This window comes from Sinocyclocheilus rhinocerous, unplaced genomic scaffold (assembly GCF_001515625.1).
Source record: "Sinocyclocheilus rhinocerous isolate Xijiao unplaced genomic scaffold, SAMN03320098_v1.1 scaffold6048, whole genome shotgun sequence".
Taxonomy (NCBI): domain Eukaryota; kingdom Metazoa; phylum Chordata; class Actinopteri; order Cypriniformes; family Cyprinidae; genus Sinocyclocheilus; species Sinocyclocheilus rhinocerous.
In genome coordinates, this window is record NW_015650692.1 from 11,016 (window position 1) to 29,037 (window position 18,022).

An 18,022-nucleotide genomic window follows, 5' to 3' on the forward strand; every position below is an offset into this window, starting at 1 on the left:
TTTAAAGGAGTTTGCCCAAAGCTCATCATTTACTCACCCTCATGTCATTTCCAAAACCTTTCTTCTGTGGAACACAAAAGGAGGATTTTGAAAAATTGTATTGGTCACCCCCCACCCACACACACACACACACCACCCCCACATGCAATTACAATGAAAGGGGACTGGGGTTTCAAAAATCTTCAGAAAGAATGCAAAAGCAATGGAAATGTCATAAATGTACAAAGATGTAGAATGGCTTCAGAAGACTTTGAAACAACTCAAATGATCACAATCAATCGAATAATTTCCAAGCAGAATGAAAAACGAAACAATACATTTGATAAATGTATTAAACAATCATTGTGTTAAACATATTTACTTTATTTCTTAATGGGATAGTAGAAAATTCTGTCATCATTTACCGACCCTTGCTTGACATCAGAGAACCAATGAGGTTTGTTGTCTTGTGTCAAGCATGTATGGTCAAGCTTTATTATTTGATGTGCAAGCTTCAATTGTGTTTATAAGATGAATGAGCCACTTTCCTGTAGCTCCTGTAGCCTGTAAAAAGAAAGAACTGCTAAAATGTAAATGTGAATTCAATGTACATTGTCAAAGTCAAAGTACATTGCACAGTTTGGATACAAGCATCTGCCAGATGCATAAATGTAAATGAAAGAAAGTCTTATTGGTTTGGAATGATATAAGGGTAGGAATGAAATAAGGATTGATGACAGAATTTTCATTTTTATGAACTTTGATAAAACATATTCCTCTGGTTTGTTCGGGTCAATTTGACACGGAGAAGATTTTCTTTTCCCCCGAAAATACTAGTTAATGTTATTGCATTGGACTCAAACTTATTGACTTTGTTTACACAGGGTATAAGTAATTCTCAGAAATTTTGGGGGAATTTTCTTAATTTTTTATGGGTTTTATTTCACCTAGTCACAGTTCCTGGTCAAAATGACCAGCCCACAAAAAATTGCTTATAAATCTCTCATTATGCTATTTTATCACCAAATATTGGATTCAATCTTTTTGTCAACTTGGGGAATTTTCTTAATTTTTTATGGGTTTTATTTCACCTAGTCACAGTTCCTGGTCAAAAATGACCAGCCCACAAAAAATTGCTTATAAATCTCTCATTATGCTATTTTATCACCAAATATTGGATTCAATCTTTTTGTCAACTTGTTTTCATTCATTTAGAACTGGTTTTGAGTTTCTATTTGCATCTGATTAATCGTAGGTCTCATTTATCTGAGAGTAGGTATCTCATTTTTTAGTGAAAAAAATATTTATGTATAATTTCCACAATATGAGATAAAAAATTATTAAAATTTGCATTCTCTATCACACTAGTGTACTTTAATGTTTAATCAGGAAGTTTGCTTTGAAATGCTTTTTTTTGTACAAAATTGTAAAAAGTCACACTTGTGGTGTTCGGTCAAAAATGACCGGCCTACAATCGATTGCTTATAAATGTCTCATTATGCTATATTATCACCAAATATTGGATTCAATCTTTTTATCAATTTGTTTTCTTTCAAGTCAAGTCAAGTCACCTTTATTTATATAGCGCTTTTAACAATACAGATTGTGTCAAAGCAACTGAACAGCATTAATTAGGAAAATAGTGTGTCAATAATGCAAAATGACAATAGTAAACACTAATTTTTCAGTTAAAGGCAGTTCATCATTGAATTCAGCGATGTCATCATCCAGCTCAGTTCAGTCTAAATAGTATCTTTGCAATCATTTGCAATCAAATCAACGATATCGCTGGAAATGAAGTGTACCCAACTAAGCAAGCCAGAGGCGACAGCGGCAAGGAACCAAAACTCCATCGATGACAGAATGGAGAAAAAACCTTGGGAGAAACAAGGCACAGTCGGGGGGCCAGTTCTCCTCTTGCCAGATGAAACCAGCAGTTCAATTCCAGGCTGCAGCAAAGTCACATTGTGCAGAAGACTCATCTGGTTCCTGTGGTCTTGTCCCGGTGGCCGTCTGAGACAAGGTCTTTACTGGGGATCTGTATCTGGGGCTCATCTAGTTGTCCTGGTCTCCGCTGTCTTTCAGGGCTGTAGAGGTCCTCTCTAGGTGCTGATCCACCATCTGATCTGAATATGTACTGGATCCGGGTGACTGCAGTGACCATCTGATCTGGATACAGACTGGATCTGGTGGCAACGGTGACCTCGGAATAAGAGAGAAACAGACTAATATTAGCGTAGATGCCATTCTTCTAACAATGTAGCAAGTACATCGGGTGTTATGAGAAGTGTTCCCGGTTCCGGTTGACCTAATTAATGCAGCCTAAAAATCCTTTAACAGATTTGAATATTAGAAGTGTGTTATGTGTAAGCCAGGTTAAAGAGATGGGTCTTTAATCTAGATTTAAACTGCAAGAGTGTGTCTGCCTCCCGAACAATGTTAGGTAGGTTATTCCAGAGTTTGGGAGCTAAATAGGAAAAGGATCTGCCGCCCGCAGTTGATTTTGATATTCTAGGTATTATCAAATGGCCAGAGTTTTGAGAATGCAGCGGACGTGGAGGACTATAATGTAACAAGAGCTTGTTCATTTAAGACTGGTTTTGTGTTTCTATTTGCATCTGGTTAATCGTAAGCCTAATTTATCTAAGAGTAGGCACCTCATTTTTTGAGTGAAAAAAGTGTTATTTATTAATAATTTTCACAATATGAGATAAAAAATTATGAAAATTTGCACTGTTTATCACACTCGAGTCCTTTAATGCTTAATCAGGAAGTTTGATTGGAAATGCTTTTATTTTGTAAAATGAAAATGGCACAAAGTCACACTTGTGGTGTTCCACAGCCATTCAAAGTGAATGGTGAAGAATGAAAGTAAGAGAAACAACTAGTGTTCAGGAGCATGTTGATTATGCTCACATTTGTGCATGCATACTCACGCTGCCACACACACACACACGCACACACACACACACACACATGTATACAAACTTTTGCGAGTATTACATGCTCTCTATTTCATCCTACCCTAAACGGCATCCAATATCCTTTTATCAATCTGATATTTAAAATCTCTGAATAAAAAATAAATCAAGGTAATTGCAACTTCTCACTATTCTAACTTTTTAAAAAAGAATTGTGAGATAAACTCAATTGCAAGGAAAAAAGAATTGCAAGATAAAAACTCGCAGTTGCGAGAAAAAATGTCAAGATATAAACTCGCAATTGCGAGAAAAAAAGAACTGCAAGATAAAGTTGCAATTGCAAGAAAAAAAGTCAGAATTGTGAGATAAAAAGTCTCAATTACCTTGTTTTATTTTTTTATCCAGTGGCAGAAACAGGCTTCCATAGCTTTATGAGAACATGAAAGTCTCAAAACCTCAGAATATTTTTTCTAGAAGGGGTGATAAAAGAATGTAGATGAAAGAAAGATTCTTTTGAAGCAGAGACAATGCAGGCTAAAGACAAGACAGTTTGAGTGCATGTGTGTGTGTGTGTGTGTGTGTGAGAGAGAGAGAGAGATTGACGAAATGATATTGGTTGCTGTTTAGGGTAGGATGAAATAGAGAGCATGTAATACTCGCAATAGTTTGTATACATGAATGTGTGTGTGTGTGTGGTAGCGGGAGTATGCATGCACATGCACAGGTCCAAGGCCTTTATGTTTGCAAGCACACGTGTACAAATGTGAGCATAATCAACATGCTCCTGAACACTAGTTGTTTCTCTTACTTTCATTCTTCCCCATTTTTTTTTAATGGCTGTGGAACACCACAAGTGTGACTTTGTGCCATTTTTTTTTACAAAATAAAAGCATTTCCAATCAAACTTCCTGATTAAACATTAAAGGACACGAGTGTGATAAACAGGACAAATTTTCATAATTTTTTAAAATGTCATATTGTGAAAATTATTCATAAAAAATGCTTTTTTTCACTCAAAAAAAATGAGGTACCTACTCTCAGATAAATGAGGCCTACGATTAATCAGATGCACATAGAAAAAAATCTCATTTTGTGAAAATTATTCATAAAAAATGCTTTTTTTCACTCAAAAAAATTAGGTACCTACTCTCAGATAAATGAGGCCTACGATTAATCAGATGCACATAGAAACACAAAACCAGTCCTAAATGAATGAAAACAAGTTGACAAAATTATTGAATCCAATATTTGGTGATAATATAGCATAATGAGTGTTACAGGAATCTGAACACAACCAGAGGGATATAGTACATGTCAATTTGTTTTTCTTTCAAATTTTCCGAGAACCTCTAGCACCAGGTTGAAAACCCCTTTATGTAGACCATTTCTGTAACTTACTAATTGTAAAAATGCTACAAACTGAACAGCTCAATAGCTCTTTATGGTCAAGTCATTTTTTTTTTTTGTATAACACTTTTCACAATTTGTATAACACTTTTCACAATGCACATTTCAAAGTTGTACTGTTATATTGTGTAATAATATTAATCTCAACATCCCATACACACATCCATGCATCCAACCAACCATCATTGTATTGGCATGTAATACCTTGAAGTCAAATCATTAATAATACTGCATTAACCAATAACACTACTGCTGTTTTAATGGATTCAAATATATACTTTTCCTTTGTATTTTTCTTCTGCTCGTTCCTTTTATCTGCTGCAATGGCCTGCTTTTTTCAAGGATATTATTTTTTTCTCCACATTAAAAGTTTTTCTTTTTTTTCACCAAATGTTATCTGCTGTTTCGCCGTTTTATTCAGCAGTGTTTTTTCCACTCTCACGCATCAAGGTTTTTCCCCTTCCCTTTTTTATGTGCACAATTTTTTTTAGCATCGTCTTTGATCAAACATGTGTTTGGATTGCAGGTTTATTTTCTTCAGTACTGTTTTCTCATTTCCACCCCGGCCATGTTGCTTTATGTATGTCAGTATGACAGAGTGCAGCTTTGTTTTTGGAGGATCACTGCTGAGGAACAAAATATTGTGTTTGTCTGAACGCAAGTGTGTTTGTATGTGTGGAGAGACTGCAATATGCAGTTTTCCTGCATATGATACATACAAACCAAATGGTAGGCTGAGAGACAGTATGTAAACGAAAACCGCTGGAAAAGAAAAGAGAAGGATAATGAGAAAGAGTCTGGAAGAGGACAGACTGTCTCAGACAATGAGGAAAGGCAAAGAGAGCTTAACCTTTTAAGGGAAGGGAAAGAAAACTGTCCATCTCTTCTTTCTGGATAGATGAAGGAAAACTGCAGAGTGAGACAGAGCAGGACCTGCGGGCAAAATCTGTTTCTCAGGTCCTTTAATCCAGCTCTCCTCTCACCTCTGCTCTGTTCTCTCTCTGTCTTTGTACAGCCCGAAGCTCTCCATCACTTTCCCGCTCTGGATATTGTTGCCAAACAAGATGGAGGGGCTCAAGGAATGTGGAGAACGCAATAGACGTGGAGAAAAAAATGCAGGATAGTTGATGAGAGAGAAGGCCCAGGAGGGTTTTATTCTTGGTTGACCTTAAGCAGGTCTATATAACAACTGAAGAAAGCCATCTGTGAGAAGGATGTTTTTATTTATTTCTATATTTCTATATTTTTTATAGAATAGACTATGTAGTTACAGCATCTAATGACAAGTAACATTTGTCATTTTGTAATGCGGTAAAAAACTTATTTGGTTAACAGGAAATACTCTTACTATATACAATGAAAAATAATAGATGTAATTAATAATAGATCTATTACATTTTTTTAATTATAATTTTACAGTAAAATGCTGTTAAAAGTACAGTTTGTGAAAGGTTAAAAAGAACTGTAATCTTACAATTTACAGTGGGAAAAAAACAAACCGTCTTTCCCACAATTACTGGCAATAAATCAATTAAAAATCTAAATTAAATAATTAAGTTTTTTTTTGTGTGTGTGTGATCATGCCTTTTTTACCACCTGTATCATTATTGGTGGTTCTAAGTACTGATACAAAATAGGTATTAGTATATATATTAGCATGCAAACATTCTGTGTGTTTACTAATGACACAATCTGTATTGTATAAAGCACTATATAAATAAAGGTGACTTGATTTGACTAATATTAGTGTAGCATACAGATTCAGGAGTATAGATTATGGTGTGTGTGCATTGATGTAGCTATTTATACTGTAAATGTCTATTGCTGTTAAAGACAGTACATGTGAAGGGTACTACTGAGGCAAGCTTGTTTTACACACATTCACTAGATGCAGTTGTTATATATATAGCTGCATCTGCATAGGATCACTGAGGATCGTTTGGGCTTTATGTCTCAGAGTTCCTTCTAGCCTTTTGACATTTGCATATAAATTACAGACCTGGCCTCACAGTCTACGTTTATATGGGTGCTAAATTTCCAAGGGTCTCTCCCCACCATCCAGAAAATGCTAAACAGAACAGTACTCTGGTCTCCCCATCTGACTTCAAACACATTTCAAGGAGAAGGCGATCACACTCAACACCAGGCACCAAATGCCTATGTGGCCCGGTGAATTACCCCCACACTTACATTACACTTGGTATCAAAACAATCTGCTCTTTATTTCCTAAACAATGGTCTACATTATGTGATTATGAAATGCATCATACTATTTTTACTATACTTTGGGTAAAACTGCACCAATTCTCCAGACCAGCAATAAACATGCTAATAGGCTGTAAATGGAGACAAAGAAAAATTTCTCCAGCTCAAAATTCACACCTTGTATTGGCCATTGTATAAAGCACTATATAAATAAAGGTGACTTGATTTGACTAATATTAGTGTAGCATACAGATTCAGGAGTATAGATTATGGTGTGTATGCATTGATGTAGCTATTTATACTGTAAATGTCTATTGCTGTTAAAGACAGTACATGTGAAGGGTACTACTGAGGCAAGCTTGTTTTACACACATTCACTAGATGCAGTTGTTAAACTCCTTTCACATGACTCACATCAGGGCTTCAATGCACCGCTTTGACCTCCACAAGAAAAGTGTTGCAGATAGCATCATGGGAGGACTATTTTATACAGTTGCTACATAGAAAGAGTGAAGGAAGTGCTTCCAGTAAACTAGAGGAAAGGAGGAAAAGTCCTTGCGATGGCTTTGATACAAGGCAGCAAGCACATTCCTTTTCTCTAAATGTCATGATATGCATTTGGCCTTGTGTTGTAAGACTTGGGGATCAGTCACTCTTCCGTCTTGTTTTGATAATCCAACTGGCACCACCCACAACATGCAAACTGTCTGGTAAATTGTGCTTTAAACTTTGACCTGTGCTGAGAGTGACACTGTAGCATGATGCTTTGTGCCATATAGTATATATATATATATATATATATATATATATAAAATGCTAAACAGAACAGTACTCTGGTCTCCCCATCTGACTTCAAACACATTTCAAGGAGAAGGCGATCACACTCAACACCAGGCACCAAATGCCTATGTGGCCCGGTGAATTACCCCCACACTTACATTACACTTGGTATCAAAACAATCTGCTCTTTATTTCCTAAACAATGGTCTACATTATGTGATTATGAAATGCATCATACTATTTTTACTATACTTTGGGTAAAACTGCACCAATTCTCCAGACCAGCAATAAACATGCTAATAGGCTGTAAATGGAGACGAAGAAAAATTTCTCCAGCTCAAAATTCACACCTTGTATTGGCCATTCCACCAAAGATTGGTCTGACTGGGGGACCACCAGAAGACCCCTACAAACTCACTGCAGAGAGTCTTCGTGAAACACACGCCCTCTGACCTTTTTGGCACTTTACTCACTAACCAACTTTGTTTGAATTACCCGTGGACCAACTCCTCCCAGAGGAGCCACAATGGACAACTCCAGCACGCTACGTTGAACCAAAGACTACAGAATACCCAAGACGTGTCACAGTTATAGTTTTGAATGGGGAAAAATGCAACGCTCAATATGACCGCTCTATCGAAGGAAGCCCCATCTTCTGAGTAAAAGAGCTAATCGATAATTGGTAAAGTCATCGCGGCACTGCAGCTGCCGTTAGAAGACCCGGTTGCTATAGAAACAGTCAGCATTCTGAGACGCACGCTTAGTACTGCACATGCGCACTGGATGCTATGGCCTGAAAACAAGCATTTTTATTTGAGAAAAAGAAACAACATTTATGAGACAGTTGTCAGATTTCATTGGTGATTTCAAATATACTATTTAATAATAAGCTTGGCAAACAGTTTTGGAGGATTTGATGTTTCACCATTCAAAGAGATAGGAGCTGCACTTGCATGCCCGAGAGGCGTTTCAAAGATGGCCGCCGAATGACATGACTTGTCTTAAAGGGACTTCGGTTGAACTCCTCCTTACCTGATTTTTCGGACTAACCAATGCAAGTAACCTTTCTAGTAACTGTTAGATGCACTGTAAGTTTAATCCCTTTTTTAAAAAGGTGATTTTGGTTTCTTGCAGGCTCTTAGGGTTGGGAATGTGTAAAGCTCGCCATTCTGTGTCTCTCTCTGTCTCTCTCTCTCTCTCTCTCACTCACTCACTTTTACCCTTTTGTAATCCTACATATATGCTTAGTTTAGCTGTGTTATACCTAGTCCCATTTATTAAACTTTTTCATATACACTCTTGATTGTCTCTGTGTTCGCTGCTCACGAATCAAGGTCACTTAAACGTTTGATTTTGTTACACTCTTGTGCTGTTTAGTATTAACTGTAAGAAAGCTATCCTTCTCGGCCAGGAGAATAATCTTTCTTTGATTTGATAAAAGATTGTACTATCAGACATATACAATATTATCATTATACATCGATTTTTAACAAGCAACATACAGGAAAAAACTCAAATATTGATCTGGTAACACTTTAATTTGGGGACCTGTTCTTACTATTAATATAATCAACTATCAATAAACTCCTAATTTGCTGCTTATTAATAGTAAGGTAGTTGTTAAGATTAGGTACGGGGTAGGATTAAGGGAGCTAACATATGGTCATGCAGAATAAGGCATTAATATGTGCTTTACAAGTACTAATAAACATCCAATAATATGCATGTTAATAGGCAACTATTTAAGAGTTAGAATTGGTCCCTAAACTAAAGAATTACTATTTCTTTAAAATAGTAAATGTTTTAACAGCAACAGATCTCAAAAGCATGAAATTGACATGTTTTTTCCTTGTCTGCTGCATTTGACAAGTGATCCGTCACATGACAAATGTTCCCGAAACAAACATGGCAGCCTCCGGGTCACGTACCTCAGAAGAGTCTGTTAACAACATAACATCTGCCTTTGAGACGAACAGAAATGTTAACAGTTTGTGGCTATTATAATTATATAAAAAGCAATTTAATGTAATTTATGAGTGAAAATTTCAGTGATGCATACATATCATAGTTAAGAATTTATGCAACATGAAATACTGTACCATATTTACCCTAAAATACAGTAAGGTTAACAGTGTATTATGTTGAGGGTTGCAGATGTTTCATATTGAGTATATACCATCACCTTCATTTCTCCTTGCATTAACATCTATTACATATTCAAAGCTTTACCTAAAAATATTACACATTGTGAAAAATTGTAAAAAGCATAGTCTTTGTCTAACGGCCTACAAGTGAGTACAGTGAGTACACTAAACCTTTATTTTTAAGAGTGCACAAGCTGTTGATTCCAAAAAGCAGCTTACAGTTTCTTATTGGTTGAGCTGTTTCCTTGTAAATATCGGAACACAGCAAACCATCAAACAGTGCCTTTTTTTTTTTTAAATACGCAAACACATAAAGCAGCTTTATGTTTAATTGAGCAGCTTCAATGATCACAAGTTTATTTTGCGTGTGTCTTTGGTATCCCTGGTAACATGTGGGTGTCTGTATGCATCTCTGGCTTTCATATGCATACACACAAAATCATGCCATACATGCACCCAGGCTGTTTCTCTGAAAGCACACCATAATACAAGCTCAACATTTGTGAGAACCATGTGGAAGTCATACGATATACTGAAAAGCCATTGTGAAATTGTATCACAATGGAAGACAGCTCTACCTCACTGCACTAAGCCGTTGATAAGCCAGCCAAAAGATTCAGAAAAACTGAATGCATCCATGAGCTCAATATACAATCACCCCTGTCGTCTGATCTCTTCAGGCTGCATCAACTTTTTAATCAGTTTGACCATTTCTATTTTGGACACTATATTGCTAAAATCCAGATTTCCAATTGTGAATCCCAATTTCAGCTCGTATCCACCTTGAAATGTCACAGTGAGGTTTCTATATGAAACTATAATCAAGGCTTATTTCAAGGTCAAGTATGAAATATCTTGTGCACCATCATTGTTAATGGCATCAGTGATTATCCATAATTACGGTCTCTTTTTCTATAGCATTAAAATGGTCTTAAAAAGCATTCTGCTGAATGAGAAAACACATTGTTTGAGCCTTTAAGTGGGATTTATGTAAACATATTACATTTGCAAAACATTTTGAAGGATTTGTAAAGTGAAGCTTCTCTTCGCTGCCCCACAGACACTCATTTCGCATTTGTTTATTTCATAATTGCTTGTGTAATGACTTGCTGTTCACTTATAGTGGCAGCGCAAACCTGAGTGCTCCTGTGGTGCAAAGGTGATGGAGCGATTAAAAATAAGAGCAGGATCAGAGAGAGGAGGAGAGAAGAAAAAAATCATAAGGGATTTGTTGTGCGGAAACTTTCAAAAACATTATTACACACATTTACCACAGTGCATTAGCTACACTCACATTCCTTATAATCAACTAGTCCAAAATAATGGCTGGTTTTGAATCTTTGATCATTGTTGATTCCTTCTATACATCTGAACTGTGTTCATAATTACTCAACTTTATTGCTTTGGAAAGATGTGCAGAATTACATTATTATGACGACACCGTGCTTAATGTGCATCTACTAACTAGAATATCTGCTGGTATTAATATTTCAGACATTTTAAAACTGAATTTACGCTCCACTAACATGACATTAATACAAAACTGCTGTTCCTCTTCAAACTTACAACTTGCAGTGTTTCTCTCTCACAAACACATTCAGTACACAGATGCATAAAACTTAAGGGTAACACTTTCTATGAAGACTGTATTTATAATACATTATAAGAGTATTCTTAAGGCATTATAATGAATGCATAATGTATCATAAAAAACCTTATAATATGTTGTATATCTCATAACAGTTTTAATGCATTATAATATTTGCTTATTAGTGGTTATAGCTTTTAAGAATATGATGATTTATAATACACAATGAACACAACGCATCCACTTAACTTACAATGGATAATATTTCCCATAGTTATAATGTATTATAAGTCCCATATCTTGCCATTGTTAACTTGTTACTTTACTTAAAGCAGGCAAAGACCACTTATAAATAATAACAACAACAACGACAATAACAATAAAAATAATAAATAAAAATAATATTTTTTCTTAAACAGCTGTAAGATCAGATATCTGATCAGATGAATGTGTTATATGGCACATTTTATTTTAACTATATTTATTGTAATATCAGTAAGATAGTAAGACACTGTACAGATCTTAAATAAATAATGTCAAGAAATGAGACTTATAAACCATTATAAATTATAGTGTATTAAACATGGCGTTTATTGCATTTTATAAATAATCATACTCATAAAAGTTCTAACCACAAATAAGTAAGTTTTATAATGTATTATAAAAAAATGTATTTGTTATGAGATGAAACAACATACTATACGTTTTTTTTTTTTTTTTTAATAATGCATTATGCATTCATTATAATGCCTTAAGAATACCCTTATTATGTTTTATAAATACAGGCTTCATAGAAAGTGTTACCAAATTAAGTTATTGTCATCTAGATTCGTAATGCATCTTGTTAATTTGAATATATTATTAATTCACTTAAAAAAATTATAAAACTGGAATGATTAGTCTGTAAATTATTCTTATTCTGAAAGCTCAGAAGAGTTATGAACATAATGTTAGAAATATCAAAACCATCACTAATTACGACACCATCAGTCCACCAAATTACAAGATCGCTCTTAAAATGTTTTTTTTTTTCTTTTCTTTTTTATATAAAAGAAACTTTTAACCTCTGTAGCTTTTAAACTTTATTCGGTTATTTCCAGGATGAGATCATTCCCTTCCAGGCTGCTGTCGGCATTGACGTGCACCTTGGATATGATGCCTGAGATTGGCGAGTTGACAACTGTCTCCATCTTCATGGCGCTGAGGACGCAGAGAGGCTGACCTTTCTCCACCTTCTGGCCTGGCTTCACCTTTACTTCCACCACTTTACCGGGCATGGGAGCTCCAACCTGTCCCCGCACGTCTTTCAAGGCTTTAGGGTGAAAGTGCATCTCCTGGTGGAGCAAAAAGCAGAATGAGATGATTACAGGGGAGACCAGAGGCAACGGAGACATTTTTCACATTTTCCCTCACAACTCTTTTCAAACTGCTTGGCATCCTCTGCTATGAGAAACATATAAGAGTAAATGAACCATTAAAATATTTTTATTTTATTTTAAATATGTTTTAAAGATCATAACACTAAATTTAATAAAAAAAACAAACAAACAATAGCAACACTAATACACTGTTTCTCAAATAAGAGCACACCTCAAACAAATAATCTTTCTGCTTTAATAATATATATTTTTAATATACTTAATACTACTAATTAGTTTGTGCCATAGTATGCACCCGATTTAACATAATAACAGACACGGCTACAAAGTGTGAGGCTTCCGGTCTCATTCGCTTCCAGTTATTTTACCTGTCCTTTATACTGCTTTACTTTGCAAACTGGTATTTTGTTATTGTATTATTTTAATGTATTTATAATAATCATAAACTCACCATTTACTGCACTTTGTTATTCTTCTAGTTTTTTTTTTTTTTTTACCTAAAGCAGCTAATGAACTGGAAGTCTCACATTCAAATAAATTAGCTAACGACCGCACTGCAAAATAGGGTGGATAATGGATAGAATGATTTCTGAATGATCATGTGACACTGAAGACAGGATCAATGGCATTTTAATATTTCACAATATTATCGTTTGTACTGGCTTTTTTTCCCATCCAGAAATAATGTTAATTGTATATTGGATAGATTCATTCATTTTTATTTCACAACTAGAGTTACGTACAGTAACTATTGTTCCCCCAACCTCACAGCCATGATAAATAAGGCAGAAACCTGCAAAAATGAACTTTATGTGTCATCATGAGGAGAAATGCTCTTGTTGTGTTCAGGCAGAAGGAGAGCTCTTCTGAGCACATGCTGAGTAAGTGTCATCACTCTGACTTATCTGACACTAAGTGTGTTTGGACCTGGGTTTGCCATACTAAGCCAAAGAAGACAATGATAAAGAAAAAGAGCATCTACAAAGAAAGGAAACCATCTTCCAGGCTAGGACTATTTGAATGTTTGGCTACCAGAGAGGATATCTTATAATGAATGATTCATCTTTAAAATGATGTGTTATGTGTGGGAAATGAAAGTGAGATCTCCAGTTCTGTCAATTCATGCCGTTATCTACCAAATTTTTACAAGCAGTGTGGTGCAGTTACAACTGCTGTGACCGTGGCTGACAAAGTTCTTACACAGCACAACTGACGTGTAATGAAAACGTACACTGTGCTTCCTGATCATTTAAAAGATGTTTTTAACACTGCTGCCTCTATGTGATAAACGCTAATGACAGCAAGAGCAAGATCATTTTTAGCTTATGACAGAAATTATTCACACCTCGAGAGAGAAAAGGGAACATTCGCAAAACATGTCTGAATGATTGAGTGTACTGTTTGCGTCAGGATAATTGCTTTTCAGTGATGAAACAAAGCAATCTAGGGAGGAAAATAAACAGTGAACAGTTACCTTCATTGCTGCCGTATCCTTGACCAAGACTGAACGCAGCTGGCCGTTCAGTTCAAAAAACACCTCTCTCTGACCTGACTTGTTCAAGTCACCCAAGGCCAAGGCTTTGATGTGCAACGTTTTCCCTCTCTCCAACTCAACCTGTGAGAGGTAAGAGCAAGAGTCATAAAAACATAGCAAATAAAAAACATAGCGAATACAGTAGCTACTGTAGGCATGAGAAATTAAATGCAGTGATTGAGCTGAAAAAACAAACAAAACCGGATCGGAACACAATTGGCCAAAAAAACCTAGGCAGAATTAAGGTAGATTAAGGGACGAGTGATTAGCACAGGCCTCTGGGCACAGGCATTAGGTCTGTACCATGTGCTGTTTGGCTGTGGAGGGGATGCTATTTTCTGCGTTCGCCTCAGTGACAGCTTAATATAGCTCATGCTAATCAGCCACGACTAACATCTCATTTGGACAGCTCTACTGGGTGGAGAAACACGCCGCCAAATAACTTTAGTCCCTGAGAAATTTGCGATTACTCATGTTATCCGAGGAAAATCTACTTCAGTCTGAAAGGGTACAGAGAGACCTGGTTTGAAAAAGAGATGCAAGTGAACTCTCAGTCTAACAGATCTGATGTGTAAAATGACTCTGTAGGTAAGTTTGTTTCACTTCCTGTCTGGCTCTTGCTCTGTCTCAGAGCGTGATCAGCTATGTGAGTCCTGCATCTGGTGCTCTCAGTTCTCGTGGTGCCTGCATTAGGACTCTGAGACACATTCATGCCTGCCAGGTAACACCCACTTCACTCATAACTGGGTTTTAGGAGCCAAACACACGGCTAAGCTCCAATCAACACATTTAGAAACACCGTAGGGCATAGCTGGATAGGGATGCAGTCGTACCAGTTTGAGATTATTCATAAACTAGCATGGATAAAGCTAAAAAAAAGTACTCTAAACTCTCAGTTAAATTAGAGCTGTAAAATAACATTTATATTTTATAAAATATACATTTTAGACTTCACAAAGAGAGCCTAGATGTTCAAAGTAATATATTTTGAACACAAAAGAGGCATGCTATTCAATCTTACTATGCTAATCAATTTTACAACCAGTCACAATAAAGTGTGCTAATAAACTTTGTGAATGTGGAGGCTAGTTGAGGACACAGGAAGTCTAATTTTGCAAATCTCCCGGTGAGAGAGCAGTCAGGCTCTTGGCTAAAGCTTAAAAGGTCAAATCCCATAGTGTTATAAATTTAACAGGGTGAAATATAGCTGAAATAACTTAGTACAAGAAATAAGGCACAGTGAAAAATACACAGCTCTGCTAATACGTTTAACATACCCCTTGCAGCATATGCAAAATGTTAATAATTTTAATAAAATGAGAAGGATCATAAAAAATGGATGTTATTTTTTAGTACTGTCCTGAATAAGCTATTTCACATAACAGATGTTTCCAAATACACTACTCCACAAGACAAAATAATAACTGAATTTATAAAAAAGGACCCAGTTCATAAGTTTACATACCCTGGAATCTTATTACTGTGTGTCATTTCTGGATGATTGACTACGACTGTTTTTGCGTTTTGTGATAGCTGTTCATGAGCCCCTGAGCAGTTCAACTGCCCATAGTTCTTCAGAAAAATTGTCTAGGTCCTGAACACTCTTTGGTTTCCCAGCATCTCCTGCATATTTGAACCCTTTCCAATAGTGACTGTATGATTCTGAGATCCATCTTTTCACAATGAGGACAATTGAGGGACTCACATCCAACTATTTCAAAAAGTGAAATAATTTACTGATGCTCAAGAACACAATGCATTAAGAGCTGGGGGTGTAAACTTTTTGAATTGGATGAACGGGGTAAATTGTACTTATTTTGTCTTCTGGGAAACATGTATTTTATGTACTTTCTGAAGAGCAGTACTAAATGAAAAAATATGATCTCTAAACAAAAAAAGAATAATGTACACATCATCCTGTTCAAAAGTTTACACCCTCTGGACAAGGGCGTAAATTTCGTCTAACGACCATGCCAAATTAGACAACTTCAAGCTGTTGTGGTCGCACCGAGACAGCGCTCGTGTCCGTTGTAGACATTACTATCCGTCAGACAGGTAACGTTATTATTGCTAACATAGCAGACTCATCGAAAAATACATTGCCATCATCTGTATTAAAGAGAAAATAATCACTTCATCCAATATTTAAGTGAATAAAATAGCCTTGACAGCCTTGGAGTTCCACAATTATTGACTTTGTTCTCTCTCACCAGACTGTGTGTGTTGTGCAGGTGATGCAGGGTTGACAGGTTTTCGCAATAAAACCCACCCAGTTGCTACTCAATACTAGCCCAAAACTATTCCAATCGCGAGGGGTTCCTCCGGTAAAATTTGCATGCGTTATTGGGGTCGCTTCAACCCACGGACATGAAAAACAACCCGCGGCAACAGTGTTAAAGTAGCCAATTTCCGCTGTAAAACCGCGGACTTGGCAACACTGCGGTGATGTAAAAGAGGAAAGCAGGCATTTGGACCAAAGCACTGTGAGGCAAGGGAGGGGGAGACTCAAAATATTTCTAAACTTAAAACGCATTATTGCCCCGTTTGCGTTTGTGTTGTTTTACTACTTACAAAGTTATTTAAAGTATAAAACGTTATTTACAATACACAGCGTGGTTTTTAATCATAATTTTAGGGGGGACAACCCTCAGGGGTCCTGTCCCCCCCCCGACCCCCCGGGATTTCCGCCTATGCCTCTGGATGTAAACGACACACAGATTCATGGGTATGTAAATTTTGAACAGGATAATTTTTTAAATTAAATTATTATTTTGCCTTGTGGCGTATATGTAAACAACTGTTATGTGTATTCGCTTATTCAGGACAGTACTAAATAAAAAAAATCATGATCCCACTTATTTAGTTAAAAGTATTAACATTTTGCATTTTGGTATGTAAACATATGAGCAGAATATGAAATATGAGCAGAAAATGTAAAAATTTATAAAAAGAGACAAATCATTGAAGTCAGTTGATGTAATTGTTGATGTAAATGTAATTATTGTGACGCACCTGAAACTCCTCTGCGATTTTGGGGCCATCCAGAAACAGGCGAGTGTTAAGGCAGTCCACTGGGCCAAAGTTTGATGTGAACTCTTTGAACTCCTGGAAGACTTTAGGGTACATGGCTGCCGACATCACATCTTCAGGAGTTATTTCATTACCATGTGCCATTCGCAGATCAGACTCAAGAGCCTCGAAGTCCATCGGTGGAAGTGAAGCCCCTGGACGACCTTCGATACGAGGCAATGCCTTGAGCACCTTTGAGAAACATCAAACTTGTTACACCCGGAAAAAAAAAAAAAAAAAATCTTTAGGGGTACAGCAGCTTGTCACTGGGGCAGTGCCTTTAAAAGAAATCTTTGTATTTTATTTACCCCTAAATGGTTCATAGTAGGGTACATATTACTACTTTTAGGGTTAGATAAGGTACAAAGTTGTCTCTTTAAAGATACTACCTCAGTGACATACTGTTGTATACCTAAGGGTACAATATTTTTGCATTTTTTCCTTTTTTTTTTTGGACAGCATATGGGCATAAACTCTGGTTAAACAATCAGATTACCAGCAGAACACAACTTCACTAACCCTTAAAGAGAGTTCACCCAAATTGAAATATTTGTCATTATACAAACCCTCCCTAGATCTTCTTGACATGTTCATTAGAATTAATGAAGAAGCAGCAATGTCTGACTTGGGGAGCAATTATTTTTTTTTTTTACTACATTTAGAGCTCGACACAGTCACTTTCCTGATTCACTCTCATGATATGGACAGTGGCAAGGATATTCTAAAGAAATTCCCCTTAGTGAAGTGAACAAAGACGATTTTCATTTTTTTTATTATGGTAACACTTTATGATAACGTTCAGTTGTAAGTAATTTATAAGTGATTAGTTAATGATGAACTAATCATTTACAAAACATAACTATGTGCTCATAAACGATTAATAAGTGATATGTTAATATTTTTATCTATGTTTTGTAGATTAAGTTATAAATCATTTACAAGTCATTAGATAATGATGAACTAATCATTTAGAAAACATGACTATACGTTCACAAATGATTAAGTAATATGCTAAC

General features: G+C 36.0%; 1 protein-coding gene across 1 annotated transcript in view; it reads right to left on the reverse strand.

The window, feature by feature from the left end:
- Positions 1 to 11,830: 11,830 nt before the first annotated feature.
- LOC107712165 (pyruvate carboxylase, mitochondrial-like) overlaps positions 11,831 to 18,022 on the reverse strand; it is a 161,665-nt gene continuing 155,473 nt past the window's right edge. The window contains exons 13-15 of the mRNA XM_016517317.1: positions 16,950 to 17,198; positions 13,878 to 14,018; positions 11,831 to 12,358 (exon numbers count right to left, since the gene is read on the reverse strand). Coding sequence (XP_016372803.1) covers positions 12,107 to 12,358; positions 13,878 to 14,018; positions 16,950 to 17,198 — 642 coding nt within the window. The 3' untranslated portion in view covers positions 11,831 to 12,106. The remainder of the gene's footprint in view (positions 12,359 to 13,877; positions 14,019 to 16,949; positions 17,199 to 18,022) is intronic.